Below are 15,348 nucleotides of genomic sequence, written 5' to 3'. Positions count from 1 at the left end.
TGCTTTTTACATGTTTTATAGTCTGGGGATGCATTTTAATAAGCCTCAGATAGCCCCAGAAGCTAATTATCAGCCATACAAATAGTATGGAGAATACATTTGGAATGGACTTGGTTTATGCCAACACTTTCATTAAAAGCGAAGATGGCCCAACAAGATATTAGAATTAGACTCCTGAACACATCTCATACTGTGCAAGAATGTACTTAGCTGAAGACAACAGAGAACTTAAAAAAATATGCATACATAAACCCCCAAGTTTTCTAAACAAGGCAACTGTTTAATAGGCTTCACCTGAAAGTCAGGAATAAAAAATGACCAGGAATTTAACTAGGATGATGGCGGCTCTATTCACTGCTTACATAATGCACAGAAGTGAGGTAGGCCCTTTTATGTATGCACAAAGGCAGACGTTATAATCTAACTAGATCGTTCGCAAAGGAAAGTGGAGATAGGTATGGAGACATGTAGATATAAAACAATGCAGTTAATGGCCAGATTCTGCTTCTTAACATCCTGTTTAACCACCACTTTTAACCATTTCCTAATATCTGACTGTTCTTTGTAGCCAACTTGCATGAAGCCAACAAGAAGAGAAATAAATATATCTAGAGATTTATAGTCATGCAGATGTGCAATGAATCCAGGTAATAGCTAAGGACAAAATATAGCATCCTTTTCTCCATAAAATCTAAAATGTTCAAACTAAAACCAGGCATTATCAACTGTGTATTAGCTTCCAATCAGCAAAATAAACAACCTATTCCAGGCATTTCATGGACTCCACATGAAGATAAACCAAACAAATTCTGTCAGGACAGATGGGATCACTCCCAGACTCCATAGGGGGTTGCTGCATTATTTTGCCTTAGTTTCAAGTGATAACTAGAGCTTTACATGTACTTTTTGCTCCATAACACCTATTTCCAACTTTTAAACATACAAAGTGTTTTGTGTGTTCTGCATTTGGGAATCAGTTGTTAAACATGGCATTTGCTAATCTTCTTTCATCAGGCAATTTTTATTTGGCATTGGCAGGAGAAGGAAATTTTAAAACATTCTCTTTGCCTTGCGTAATACCCAAATATAAAATTATATATAGCATTGTTGCTTTCTTTATATTCCCTGACTCTAAACATCATAGAAAACAGAACTCTTACAAAGGAATGATATAACAAGGCAGTAATAAATCACAGCACAGATAATGGCTTGATTTTATCTTACTGATCTATTGCCCACATTAGACAAGAGGCACTGGCTGGTTAGAATTTAGCATGCGATTGCCCAGATGTCATGAACTAGTTTTTAGTCTCTGTGGTTATTTCAGGTGCTGCTAGTAGAAAAACAGAGGCTTGATTTTTACTGTGCTTTTCTTTCTTTGTTGTTCATAATAAGCTTCTGAAAAAACAGACTGAGCAAAAGATTATTTTTTTTTCAATCATCAATTCTAATAAAATATATTATAGAATATTTGGAGTTAATTTCTGCTTTCCTAAATAGAGGTATTGATTTTGCTTTCAAATGGCCTATATTACAGCCCAATTTTGAGGGTCCTGAATGTTGGACATTCTGTTCCAGAAATGCTAAGTTTTCACAGCTGCCACATTCTGCTCACTGTTACAGAAGTGGGAAGGGACGTTTATGGGAAGAAGAATCTTGTACCTCCATTTCCCTTGCAAGACATATAAATTGAGTAACCCTGGACTGCATGTCTTTTTTACACTTAGGTTTTCTCTATTTAAATCTTGTGAGACAAAATATCCAAAATGCTTTAAATACTAGGCTGGTTCTTTGTGGTCACCTTGTATCTGCCAAACCCAGATTTATTCACCACCAGAAATAGCTAGCTTAATTAAAGCTGTCATCTCCTAAAAGCCAATTCAATCCCTCTGCCTGTCATGTTGAGGATAAATTCAAACTAAGCCATCTGCCTTCAGGGTCTTGGGAACACAGGTACAGCTCTCCTCTCGTTAAGATTAGGACAATTCCCACCTGTCATTTGCAATAGTTTTTGTGGCAGACTATCTGATTTTGGAAAGAAGTCTACTAATTTTGCATATCAGGTTGCCCTAATGAACACATACACACAGGTGAGCTTGATAGGCTAAAGACAGCTAGGCTGCAGAGCACACACACGCACCAGCTATGCACGGCAGGGCTGGAAGGCTCCCTGCTCCGGGGTGCTCAGCGTGGCTGGAGGACGCAGTCTGACAGATGCAGAAGGTATCTTCTGCTCCTGCCCACACCATGTGCGCGGATGGGAAACCTCAGCAGGCAAGACAGTGTCTTTCATTCAGGATGCAGCAATCACTCATTTTACCCTTGCCTTTGACTCAGAGACTGCAATGTGCTTTACGCTATACCTTTAAATCAACTCTGAACGTAAAACGTATAAGAGTGTAAACTGATCAGTAAGTGCTGGCTCTGTCAAGCATAGGAAACACAAGTCTGCTCCAACTGCCTTTGCATCTCTCCTACAGAATCCAAATGGTGCGGGGTCTGCCTGTATGCCTGCCTCTCACTCCAGCGTATGCCAGTGCTGCCTGTGTTTTGATGCAGAGGTGCCTCCATGCTTACACAGATGACTAATACTGCAAACAAGGCATTCTCTGAGTGCTCCTTCACTGGAAGTACTTTTTTGATCTCTTTAAAAGAAAAAAAAAAAAATAAATTACTCTACAGATTAGTTTTCCTAACAGTACAACCTCTGGAGAAGAAATCTAGGTATGAAGCAAATATATGCATTTGTGCATTTACAAAAAAGATATCAGTTAATACTCTAGTACTGGAACTGCAATTACACAGACAGAAACATCTACCCATGTGGAGTATCTCAGTTGTCACCAGGGATTAATATCGGTGAAGCAATTCACTGGTATGGAGACTTTTATTATTATCCATGTGTTATTATGATGTAGAAAAAAAATGGAGTTCGACGGGGTTTGCAGCATTACTGGCTTTTAGAAAAATTTTGCTTTGACTTATGAACCGAACCAGTCTGCAATGCAAATTAGTAGCAATGTGTGTGAAATGGCACAGTTTCATTTTTACAAAGATGCCCTCGGATGTATAACTGAGCATTAATAATTTCAATTGGCATGACTGTTATCTTTAAAATGCAAATATTGCATACAAATACAAGCCAACCACTAACTTCTTTGGGCTAAGAAGGGTCAGAAAATAAACTTTATGACTATCAATGTGAGTGTTGACAGAACAAACCACAAAATTTCAGACAGTATACGTGAATAGGTATTTTCTATCTTCAGAGTAACACCTTTGCTTCATCTTTGACTGCATGCTTCTGATTTCTATTAAGTATGACTACCTCCTTGTCTTGTCAAGCAATTAAAGTGACAAAAGTAATAGCAGATGCCTCTTTCCTAGTTAGAGCTACAGCAACAGACCATAGCTTGCATTTTATTACAACCACTCTATACAGCCTAATAATTGCAAGGTAATTGAAAAGATCCTGATAATAAACCACCAGTTTACTTTTTTCAGACAAAATAAATATATAACCCAATTCAGGCTTCATTTTAATGACACATTAGATGGTTTCCAACTTGTCTTGATTTTTGTTTTATTTTATGATTGTAAATAAACCCTGGAAAATTCCTTCCCCCATTTTACCACCTGAAACTGCAGCTGTTGGCTGACACTATCAAAGCCTCGCAATTCCGAACTCACGTGCAAATCTCATCAAGTGCAGACACTTCTAATTGATTCCAGAAGTTTTTCTTTTGCTAAGATCAGCGGGCAGAAGAAGAATAATGAGCAGCTTTTAAGCAGAGGGGGGAGGGTGTTGAGCTCGGGGAGTGGAGATTTTAAAAGCTCCAGCTTGGCTGCTCTGCCAGAAATGCGGAGCAATTTTACGGTCAATTGGCCAGAGCATCTGGAACTATACATCATAGTCTTTAGTTGATGGTGGTGAAGCCGACTCTCAAACTGGCTAAGTCTAAAATCAGTAATGACTCTGCTGTCACACCTAAGTGGAAACTAACTTAATCTACTGCCAGATTTTACTGTGACTTTTTCTAAGGGACATTATTCCCCTTAGGGCAGTTGTCAAGAATATTAAAAGTCCAGTCCCTGGGATACACTGCATGGTATAGTGGACTTTTCTGAATGAAGCTAACATAGAAAATACAGATTACAACTCGTGTTTGTTTAATTCCATGTGTGTTGACAAGGCTTTTTATCATAAGGCAGTAGAGTTTCCTTCCATCCCCAGCTTCGTTTCTAAAATACATTTCAAATACACCAGCCAATCTAGTTAGGGCACAGAGACTGCCTAAATGCTGAGGTCGTAAATCATAGCACAGGGCATGGAGCTTTCACCTTAATGGAAACCAAATATGGGATATGCTGCTCTTTGAAATGCAGCACAGATGATCATAATGAGGGACCAAGGAAAAATGCTACAGAGCAGAAAACTATCGCTGATGTGGAAATAAGTTCTTATGAGTAAATGTTTGTTTTAAGTGAGTACTCATAAGTCACTATTCCAACACTGGTAAATTACACTAAGAAACAAGTGAGGTAACAGCAAGTCTTTGTACGATGAAAGGAGAAATAAGTAGTGTGGTAATACATCACATTAAGAGGGACTGCTGTGGAACACAGAATACAGTGCAAATCAGTTCTTTAATAAAGAGATAGTATATATTTTATCCAGACAAATTAGCTGACACACTCGTAAGAAATACCAGAATTGCATCAAACATCAGAGAAGCAGTCCATTTGGTACAGAATACTGTCTCCAAAAGTGTTTTGAACAGCTGCATCTACCAAGTTTAGATACTGAGGAGGAGTCAATAAGCAATTTGACCACAACGAAGTTCATTTCTGCCTCCATTAGTTAAGGGCTGAATTATACCCTGCAGCACAAGATTTTATGTGTCTTCCAAAGTTGGTTATATTTCTAATGCAACACATGCCCACATAAAACAGAACAGGAAACAAGTTATTCATTCAAAATAGCACACGTGTATACAACCTCTCTTCTTCTCTCTTTTCCCCAGTGAAAGTTTTGCTAGATTGTTGTCCTTCCTACCTGTAAACTAATACTGCCTGCCAATGCTTTCATAGCCAGGCAGCCCAGGAAGCTGCAGTGTGGGAGGAGTCTGGATGAAGTGATTTACTCCCAGATACAATGCCTTAGCTGAAACAAAGATAAAAGGTAAACAAGCATGTCAAGTCAGACACCTGTATTTTCTCCTCCAGCTTCCTCACTCCTACCCCTTAGTTTAAGAGTCTTTCTCAGTACTGAGTTGCAGCCACTATGAGAGTTGGTGAAAATATTTAAGACAAGAGTTCCAACAACATGTCAATGGCTCTCATTTCTACTTGCTCCTCATTAGTACTACTGTCAAATAACAGCCAGTGCTTGACCAAAATCAGCTCACGGAATATGCTGGCCGATGCCAAACCAGAGCAGTTGGATGGAAACACTTTGAAGAGGTGCACCATCATCACAGATTTATTTTTACATATCGTGCCTGCTGAACTGTCGCATAACTGAACACACAAGCAATGTTTTCTGCTACCTCCAGGTTGTTAGGAGACTCCAGGCCCAGGCTGACAGAAAATGATTTGGCTTCAGTAATACACATGATCATCACATTACACAGGCATGAAGTAATCAGCCTAAAGGAAACTAACTAGCATAGGATGTGGCAGCACAGATCCTCAAGCAGAAACACATTAGTTCCTCAGTTTACTGTCTATAACCAGTCAAATATATCTGTGCCCTATCATCAAGGTTTTCAGTGACCTCCATCCAAGAAACAATTTTCTTAAGATTTAAAAATTTCCTCAAACATCACCGCCTTTTTTCTTAAAAACAAAAAAACCACAAAACAAACCCTGCTTCTTTCACCTAACCACCCATATGAAATACATACAGCACAAGGAACGGAAAACGCGTGCTGAGAAACGTTCATTGTTCCACCTCGCAGAAGAAAAAAAAAATATCACTTTTCTAAGTCTGATAACTTCCAATTATTGTCTTATTTGGAGAAGGAAATGACACCAGGAGAGATCGCCCAGGAGTATATCTTGAAAGGACTTCAAATACAATAGCAGGGAGAACAATATCTTTAAGTGATCAGAAAAATAACATAATTTTCACATGGAATCAAGGCTGGTAACATACAACTTTAAAGTATCAATAGATCCAATGCTGTGCTTACTAGACTGTGGACACAGTTAACAACCATATTAAGATTGTAGCTTCAGCAAAAGCAGAAGTCTTTCTTACATACCTCTAGCTTCATTTTACTTCCACCCTCCCTGAGCCTCAGCATTAGGAATCTTTCTTGCTCTACAGCAAGTTGCATCACTTATCTGAAGAACAATCTTTGGCTGCATAAGTCAGACCAGCTGGCCAACCCAATTAGCTGGGCAGGGAGAGTTAGAGGCTGGAGCCAGAGGGCAGGACTGCTCCTCCTGCTGGAATTGCAGTCCTTAGCTGCTTTTTTCACACCCACCTGAGCTAGTTTAATGGCAAAATGGGAAAGCCTCGCTCCTTGTTTCCTCTACTCTTTTCTCCTCTCCCACTGCTCCCCTAGTTTTCTCTCATTTCGTCTGTATTTTCCTTCTAGTTTTCACCCAGAAGGCCTTCCTCCCATGTAGAAGTTCTGATAATTGTCAGACCTTCTTATGAGCCAAATGCAATCATTTGCAATTTAAATCACCTATTTTTGCTACTTAGAGTACCCTACAAATAGTACTGCAAGGATATTTACTTCTGAAATCTTACCTACTGGTTCTAAAATATTCATGAGAAATATGAACATATGAAATATAGTCACAGAAAAAAGCAACATGTATAGACAGGAGTCACATACTTTTTCACTAATGATTCAACATGCTGTTGGCAAGGTCAGTCTTGCACTTATCTGCTGCAATGTGCACCATTAACTTAAGAATTATTCATTAAATTCTAGACATACTTAGTAGTGCCATCATGCCTCCTGCAGTTCATTTTTCTTCATCCCTAAGTAAGTGCCCTGAAAGGCATAATTTATAGACCAAAGAAAAAAAAGTCAACAGAAATTCTTTTACATGATGTCGTGCATTCATTCCTATTGCTCATGAATACTGGATTACTAAAAAATTGTTTATTTGGTAACATATAAGGATGATGATGTAAGGAGGATGTTATTTAAGTATATTGCAGATTATGAGTACTAGAAAAGTAACATTAAAAAGATCAGTGTCAGCTAAATCTAGGTGTATGTTAAAGATGGAATATTTACATGAGGCAAACAAAAAGATTAAAGAAATGTTTTCATTTACACCTCTCAAAAATTGTAAGTGGATTTGAAAATGAAACAGAGCAAAGGAAGTTGAAAAGCAAGCAGATAAAAATTACTAGGACATATGTAGCAGAAATTTAAAAAATTGTTTATAAGCTAGATCTATGTTTATAAGTCTCACAAGATATTCAAACTTATCAACACTATTATACTATGAAATACAGGTATTATGAAGGATAGATAACCTGTTTGAATGTTGAACAGAAACAATTTTTAGGACAAATTTTAGACCTAATTTCTGAGAAAACCTTTTATTTATTTATTTGTTTACTTATTATGCTTTCTGGTACTGTTGGTTCAAAATGATGGGGTCAATATTGAGCTAAAATATTAAAATTTGAAGACTTTTCAACACAAATTGACAAATCTCTGGCAGTTTCCCTTTGCTCAGAATTTTTTGATCTTAAGTCCCATTATAACAATATTACCACCTATAAGAACATTCCTACCATGAATCCAGAAATTGTATAATGCATTGAGAATAAAAGTGGATCATTTATGTCAAAAAGGGGGACCCTTTGAAGTTTATCACAAACATTCAGACTAAATATAAGAAAGAAATTTTTTTACGATGAGGGTGGTGAAACACTGGAACAGATTGCCCAGAGAGGAGGTAGATGCCCCATCCCTGGAAACGTTCAAGGTCAGGTTGGACGGGTCTCTGAGCAACCTGATCTAGTTGAAGATGTCCCTGCTCACTGCAGGGGGGTTGGACTAGATGACCTTTAAAGGTCCCTTCCAACCCAAACTATTTTGTTATTCTATGATCACAAAAGCTATTAATATCACAAACTTGTTGATTTATGATAAAAAGTAAGTCTCTAGTGTTGACATATTGGCATGACTCAGAAGCATTATCTCTTCTGCTCTCACTGAGAGCAAACAATTTATAAGACAGACACGTATTCTTTCAGTATTTTCAAAGAAAAAAATATGAGCAAGGTACTCCTGTTTCTTGTTAAAAATGGACTACTTAGTGCCAAACAAGGGACTAAAAAAGGAGTAACAGAGAAGTATAATATAAAGGATAAAAGGAAAACATTAGACAGAAGAAGGGATAGGAAAATACTGTAGGGAAGAACTTAGGATGGGAATAAAGTTAAAATTTTAATGACAGATACATGTAAAGAACAGAATAAGAACTATTCCATTTTGTTTCCTTCTTCATGAAAGAGTAGGAAGCTGTATAGTTCCCTACAAACACTAGAAATAACAATCTGGTAATTTTACTTCTACTTGTTTCTTAGTAAGAGACACTTTTACATATGTGCACACACACACAGCTCAGCAAGGCAAGCACATGATTTTTTTTTCTTTTTTAAGTGGGAGTGTATATTTTGACATATAATTCTCCCCAAATTCAGTTAGAATACCCAAATAATTCAAGTCTGAGAGCTATATCTCAAGGGCTATAGAATTAATTGCCAAATTTTAGAATTTTTTGCTTCAAGCCTATCTACTGTAGTGGGCTACTCAGTAAATAATAAAAACATTTTCCAAATGATATTTATACAAGTAAAATCCTTCAAATATCTGCTGAGTTCTGGCAGACTTATCAAAGGAATTCAAGAACTGTTTGATTTATAAACCAAAGGTTTGACAATGTAACAACATGGGAAAAAAATTAAAACAATTCTTGATTAGTGGTATTTATCTAGCTTTTAATATTGTCCAATACTTATTGTTTCCTATCCCAGGCAAAAAGAAAAAAAGAAAAAAGCCCCACAGTAGCATAAGATATTTTTCCATTCTCCTATTGCCTGATCTCTTAGAAAAGCAGGAGAATCAGCACCCCTACCAGAAACCTCCAATTAGGAAAGTTGCTATAAATTTTGCAGATGTTTCAAATGAAAGGAACCATTTTGAACTTGGTTAAGTCTCAATCCCTACTGTTTTATTTCATTTTTTCTGGTTTTAAGCCAAAAGGTAACTTTCTGATAACAGTTCTACTAGTCTAGCAACCTGTTCATAACCTTGCTGATAACTGTCTTTGCTCGTAACCAGCACTAGGTAGCTTGGGAATGTTATTCATATCAGAATCATATTAATAATTCAGTGTTATTTAATTCAGATAATATTAAAAGAGTTATTATGAAATACCAACTGCACTGAAAAAAGAAAAAGGTAGATTAAAAAGCAAAAATCAGAAACAGGGTAAAAATAAGTCCTAAGAACACAAAAGCAACCATACCTAATCAGACCAAAGGTCTATTTAGTCCAGTATCCTATCTTTGTCAATGGCTAAAAGTCTGTTTCTGAGGTATAAGTACAGAACAAAACATTTGATATTTAAGACTCCTCCAGCCTCCAAGCATTTTCAGAATTGTCTCATGAAAGGTGACTTAATTCAAATTCAGCAACACATTTCTGTTACTTACTTCAAAGCATATGGCCACTGATATATTATTTTTGCAAGAAATGGTAAATATACACTTTCCTGACTTTTTTTCAATGGTAATTGGAATTGGTAGCAAAACCCAATAATTTTCTTACAAGTTAATCATAAAAAGTGAGAACTAAAGAGATAAAAAAAAAAAAATCAATATTCTACTCAAATAGTACAATTAAAAAAAAGGAAGCAAAATATAAATGTTTAGTGTTTCCTCTTTTACTAAACAGATAAAAAAGCTAGAGTCATCAGCACTGACATTTCAAAATAAGTGCCTTACCTCATATGCATAGCCCAAGGAAGAAAACTGACTCCTTAAGTAGCCATGTTTGTACACACCTACGAAGACTAAGCAGCGGATGATTTCCCAAATTCCTGCTTTGGGCCTAGAAACAGGAAGTAATTCAGATTAACATCCAATTTGTTTTCTTCTTTGTTAACTTCGGTGAAAAAGAGAATGTAGAAACAGTTTGTGATGCCCTGTACTTACATCAAGTCATCTTTCTCAACCTTATAGTTAAGTTTTTATAGTATACACCTTACATGGACCTATAACACTGAATTTCCTGGGGGGGAGAATACACATACTCACAAACTATATATGAGCTAACACAAATGTAGCTGTATATATAGCTATTGTCTTTTGACCTCAAAAATAACAACAGCAAAATTCTGAAAACTGCTACATGCGTAGTTCAGAATCTTTTCATTGGACTACTTTTAGTAAATTAGTAAATTTTTACTAATTCACATTATTAACTCGCTATGTTATACCTCTCTGGCATACTGACAGATTTTTACCTATCCTGAAATAAGCTGTTCAGTCCATACAAGTGAAAGGTATTCCTTTCTGAAAACATAATGAACAGCAGGTGCAAAGCCGAAGTGGCACCTCAATCTCAAAGGAAGCTTCTATTCCAGATTTCTGCTCTGGCAGGCAAATAGTTTCTTTGTAAGAAACCGTAGCTGCTATTTACTCTTCTGTAGGGTCACGGTGCCTGTATGGACTACTTCCGTAGTGTATGTCTCAGTGGGCTGGCGTATTCAAGATCCAATATGATTTGAATCCATATTGATTAAATTTAGTCTTAAGTCTACAACGTCCTTCACATGATTTTGGGTCTACTCTGAGCTACGCTGTGTGCTTTTCCTGTACCATCACTGTATCTGACACCTATGGCATGCTACACAGGACTGACACAATATGGTTGCAGACTGAGCTTGAACGGCCTTGGGACAGCCTGCTGGTCTCACTGGCCTGCCAGCATCCCAAATCCAGAGATGTGGACCCAACAAATGCAAGCACAGATGGTGACATAAGTAGCCCATCCCATAATTTTTCTGCAAGGCACAACATTTATATAGCCACTTACTGCTATGGGAACACTCCTGGGTTTAAGTGCTGGCTAGTTATGTGTTATTTTCTAGTCAACAGACAACAACATATGTGTCCGAGTGTATCTATATTTCTTTATCAATATAGTTTCTGACACACTTGAGATTTCCATGTAACGATAAATAATGCATAATGAGAGAAAACAAGAAAAGCATGTTTTGTATCTTACCTGTTCTCCATAAGCAGTCCGAAAGAGGTCAAGGACAGAATGATAAAGCCAATTCTCAGGAGAACAGTTCCCTGTGATAACATCTGTTAAAATTAGACAAAGAATTCATTTAGAGTAATTTTCTGAAGAGAAATTGAGTTTTAACAGAACAGGAGCTTCAACTTCCTCAGTCGGTGATGTTAGTGTCTGCTTTTAAAGCAATTCGTTACTTTAAATTTTACAACAAAAATATCTGCTCTGGATAGCACACTTATCTGGAGTAACCACCTTTATGCTTGTTTCCTGAACGCTGTATTTCCAAAATAATATTTAAGATATTCTCTTACGCACTATGTGTTTTCCCAAAGTTACTTGATTCCCTTATGCCTTTACCCAAGAGGGAACAAACTTATTTCTAGATAAAAATCCCAGAAACCCTGTTCTTTTTCTTAATCTTATGTTACCAGGTCTTTACAATAGTCATCCATGAATCCCAATGGATACCAAAACCAATACATTGGTAAGAATACAAATTCACATGACATGACAATACGACCATATTTAAGACGAAACAAAATTAATGTTGTCCCTTCATGACAACTCAACACTTGACTCCCAATTCAGCAAAACTCTTCAACTCATACCATTAACTTCAACCAGACTTAAAACACTTTTAAACATTAACATGTGTGTTAGTACTTGGATGAATAGCAGCATGAGGATTTATGTCCTTAAAATTTACATCGAAATGATATAAACAAACCTCAGGAAAACAGAAATTCTTTTCATTGTGAAGTTTGAATTTTTTCATTTATTAAATATTTTGTGTATTCTACACAGCTGCCTTTGAAAATCAAATATTTAATCACTTTTCTTGTTCCCTCCCTGACTTCCTTTCAAACATTAGTTCTGAAAAGCCTCTGTTTTTTCATTTAAAAAACAACAAAAAACCCAAAACAAAAATAGTGGATCTGGCTGAGTTATAGGAATCCTTTCTGGCTTCAACAGCAATGGGGTTTATGAACAGCATCTTGCACTTCAAGATTGCAGGCACTGGAAAAATAAAAATCTATGAATGTCTGCCCTGATTTCAATAAATCCCACTCAGTGACATGCCCACCTTCCTTTGGTGGTGGCCCCTACCCCTCGAAGAGATCTAAGGTAACTATCTGTGAGTGTGGGAGGCCCCAGGAGGATATTCTCAAGTTTTACAGCTGTGTGAACTTACAGTGCCCATGTTTGCAAAACACATCAAACCACACACTCAGGCTGGGCAGGTTTCTGTTGTTTTACTGAAGAATCACAAGCACCTACTTAGATATCTTTAACAAACAGTTATTGAACAAAGAAAACACAATCCCAGCAATGAGCGAGCTAAACAGCAGCCTCACCAGTTTGCAAGCCAGAACACACTTCTCACAAATGACACCTGTCAAGTCACTCTGTTGCACAGATTTATACCAGGACAGATCAAACTCATTACTGCATTGCTACATTTCCAATCTGTTCCATCCCTCTTTATGATAAACTTACAAAACCTCAGACTGATGATTACCACCACCATCTACTTACACGTAGACCCTGAGAAAGGATACTCTTTACACTTATGCTCTTATCCTGGGCATCTGCTATTGGCCATCACAGGAGACAGGATATTGAGCTAGATATTGAATACTGGAGGGACTCAGTATAGCAGTTATATGTTGAGACTCTTGCTCAAGTCCAGAAAGCAAAAAATGCTCTAATGGGCTTATAATCCTTTATCAAAGTTTGTATCACTTGGAATACATTTGCAAATTCCAGATACAAGTTTTAAAAGTTGTCAATAAAAGATTAAATTGAGGGTGCTCATTTTGAAAACTTCAGTTTCTAGAATCTGAAAACCCCATAGCTACCCTAAGTTTAAAAGACTTTCCACTGTCAACATGAAGCAATTTGAAGTGACAAAATTTTTGGACAGAGCTTTTTTAAAAAAATCAGACACACACTCTATTTCAGTTTAATAAAATGAGTAGCTCTTAAACTGCTCATCTAGCCACAGTAAGTTCAACTCCCACTTCAGCTTCCTGTAGAAACTAGGTCACACAAAAATTCAAGGGGACAAAGAAAAACACGATTTGCCACAGGCATAAGGGAACTCACCCATAAATTTCTTAGAAATGTTTTGATATGTTTTTCAATTATTGTCACTTGTCAAATAAAGGATTTTTCCAGGGAAAATTCAAGGCTTTCCTCCTTAGAGACTGTCCTCACTTTTAAGTTGGAGAATTATACCTTTTTTTAAATGTAGTCCTTCTGACCAGGTGGGTCTGATTTTGCTTTGTGTTTCCAGTGCAATGCACTAGCTTCTACACACTGCCTTAAAATTGTTCCCACAGTGGTAGGGCACTACTCTGAGAAAAGGAGTGTAAGGTTTTGTATCCCCCTCAGGCAGGAAAGAGAAATGAACACCAAATCCAAATGTTAATCAAGTCATGTAATTGCTACATTACAATATATGGCTAAAATCACACTTTATGGAAAATGAATGAACCTGCAATGGTTTTGAGACAACAAATGTTAATATTTATCTTCAGGAAGGATCCAGCAGTACCTGCTGTGAATGAATAAGGGTGTCTCCAATTTCCTGTTTAAAAGAGCTGCATGATTTCACACTTTTCTCCCCTTCCAGTGTTTCTGAGCTGGCTGGCATTAGACAGCCAGTCACTAAGTCCTAGGCGTTTGGGTTTCCTTGTGATTCCAGTTTCAGAAAACTGAGGTGCTGATTCATTCTGCCTTCCATTAAGTACCTTTGCTGAAGTGCCTAAAAACCTGTTATTAACCTAAGCTTTCTCTGCAATCAGTGGGGAGAGAGCACTTTTTGAATTATTCTCTTTCTTGCCATCAGCCAGGCTGCAAGTCTAGAGGCTAAATTTGGTCCCTGCACTAAGAGTTGGATTTGAGTGGATGATGGAAACACTTCTCCAAAGCAGACACTTCTGGGTCATATTTTAGTGGTGTTTTCTCTCATAACTTCTATCAATATTTTTTATTTGCTTAAAGATATATTTTAATTGCCATTTCTAGAAGAGTAGGAAAAAATTTAAAATTACTGTTTTAAAGTTAACATATTTTCAGGAAATAATAACAATTTTTATTATTGTTATTCTATTATATGGTTGTTGATGGACCTTGAAATAATGATGAGCTTGATATTAGAGACAGTGTAATAGTGTAACTCAGACTGTAGCTTCCTCTCTACAAAGAAAGAAAGGATTGAATACAAGAATTTGGAGTATGACCCTGCAAAATTCTCTTAAATATTTTCTCTAAGAGGTGCAAAATTGGAGCCTGGAGTTATTATTTGACTCTCCACATTTATCTAACCACAAAAGAAAAAAGCATAGATTAAGAACTTGAAAGGAAATTAATAAATTGCAGTTCAGTTTTAAAGATGGATTTCCAGAAAAAAAAAAAAAAGAGAGAATAAAAATACATTTTAACATATGTTAGTAAATCAGAAGAACTGAAGCAACCTTATAATTTAGGAAAATAAAACTTAAATATAAACAAGCCTTTATCTTTAAATGGTTAAAATGCTATATGAGGTTTTTTGGCATAATAACTGCCTGAGCCAGGTATGATCATGTTTTACAGATTCTGTTTTCAGGTCAATTTCCATTTCTCTTCAGACGCTCTCCTACTTGAACCATAACATTTTGAACACTAGCTGTTTGTAAAAGTTCTTACGGTCCAATACCATCTGTGGCTCAGAATGTGAAGGACTGGAAGACTCTAAAGAACAACCTGCAGATTCACAGTTAATTGCAAAATGGCACTATCATCAGACTCACACAAATGCATGGCACTGTAATGCCCGAGTACAGTGTTGCAGCCTTCCACTTCCCAAGTCTTCAGCTTTCTGGAGTGATGAAGGGTGAGGCATAAAGTCTTACTGGGAACCATGAAGGTAGAAGTTATAAGTTACCCTTCACTGTAGATACACGAACCACATTCACATACAGCAAAAAAATATGTTCCCTCATTTGTGCTCCTAGTCAAGGACTACCAAGAAATTTGCAGTGAAATATACCACAATGCCATTTGGGAATAA

General features: G+C 36.9%; 1 protein-coding gene across 4 annotated transcripts in view; it reads right to left on the bottom strand.

Annotated features, from left to right (window-relative positions):
• Positions 1-15,348, bottom strand: part of AGMO (alkylglycerol monooxygenase) — a 200,473-nt gene that overhangs the window by 75,135 nt on the left and 109,990 nt on the right. For all 4 annotated transcript variants that reach the window (XM_052800848.1, XM_052800869.1, XM_052800878.1 and 1 more), the window contains exons 11-12: positions 11,277-11,359; positions 9,992-10,097 (exon numbers count right to left, since the gene is read on the bottom strand). In XM_052800848.1, the coding sequence (XP_052656808.1) occupies positions 9,992-10,097; positions 11,277-11,359 (189 nt within the window). The remainder of the gene's footprint in view (positions 1-9,991; positions 10,098-11,276; positions 11,360-15,348) is intronic.

Source organism: Harpia harpyja, chromosome 1, assembly GCF_026419915.1.
Source record: "Harpia harpyja isolate bHarHar1 chromosome 1, bHarHar1 primary haplotype, whole genome shotgun sequence".
Classification (NCBI taxonomy): Eukaryota; Metazoa; Chordata; class Aves; order Accipitriformes; family Accipitridae; genus Harpia; species Harpia harpyja.
This window is presented reverse-complemented; position numbering and strand designations above follow the sequence as displayed.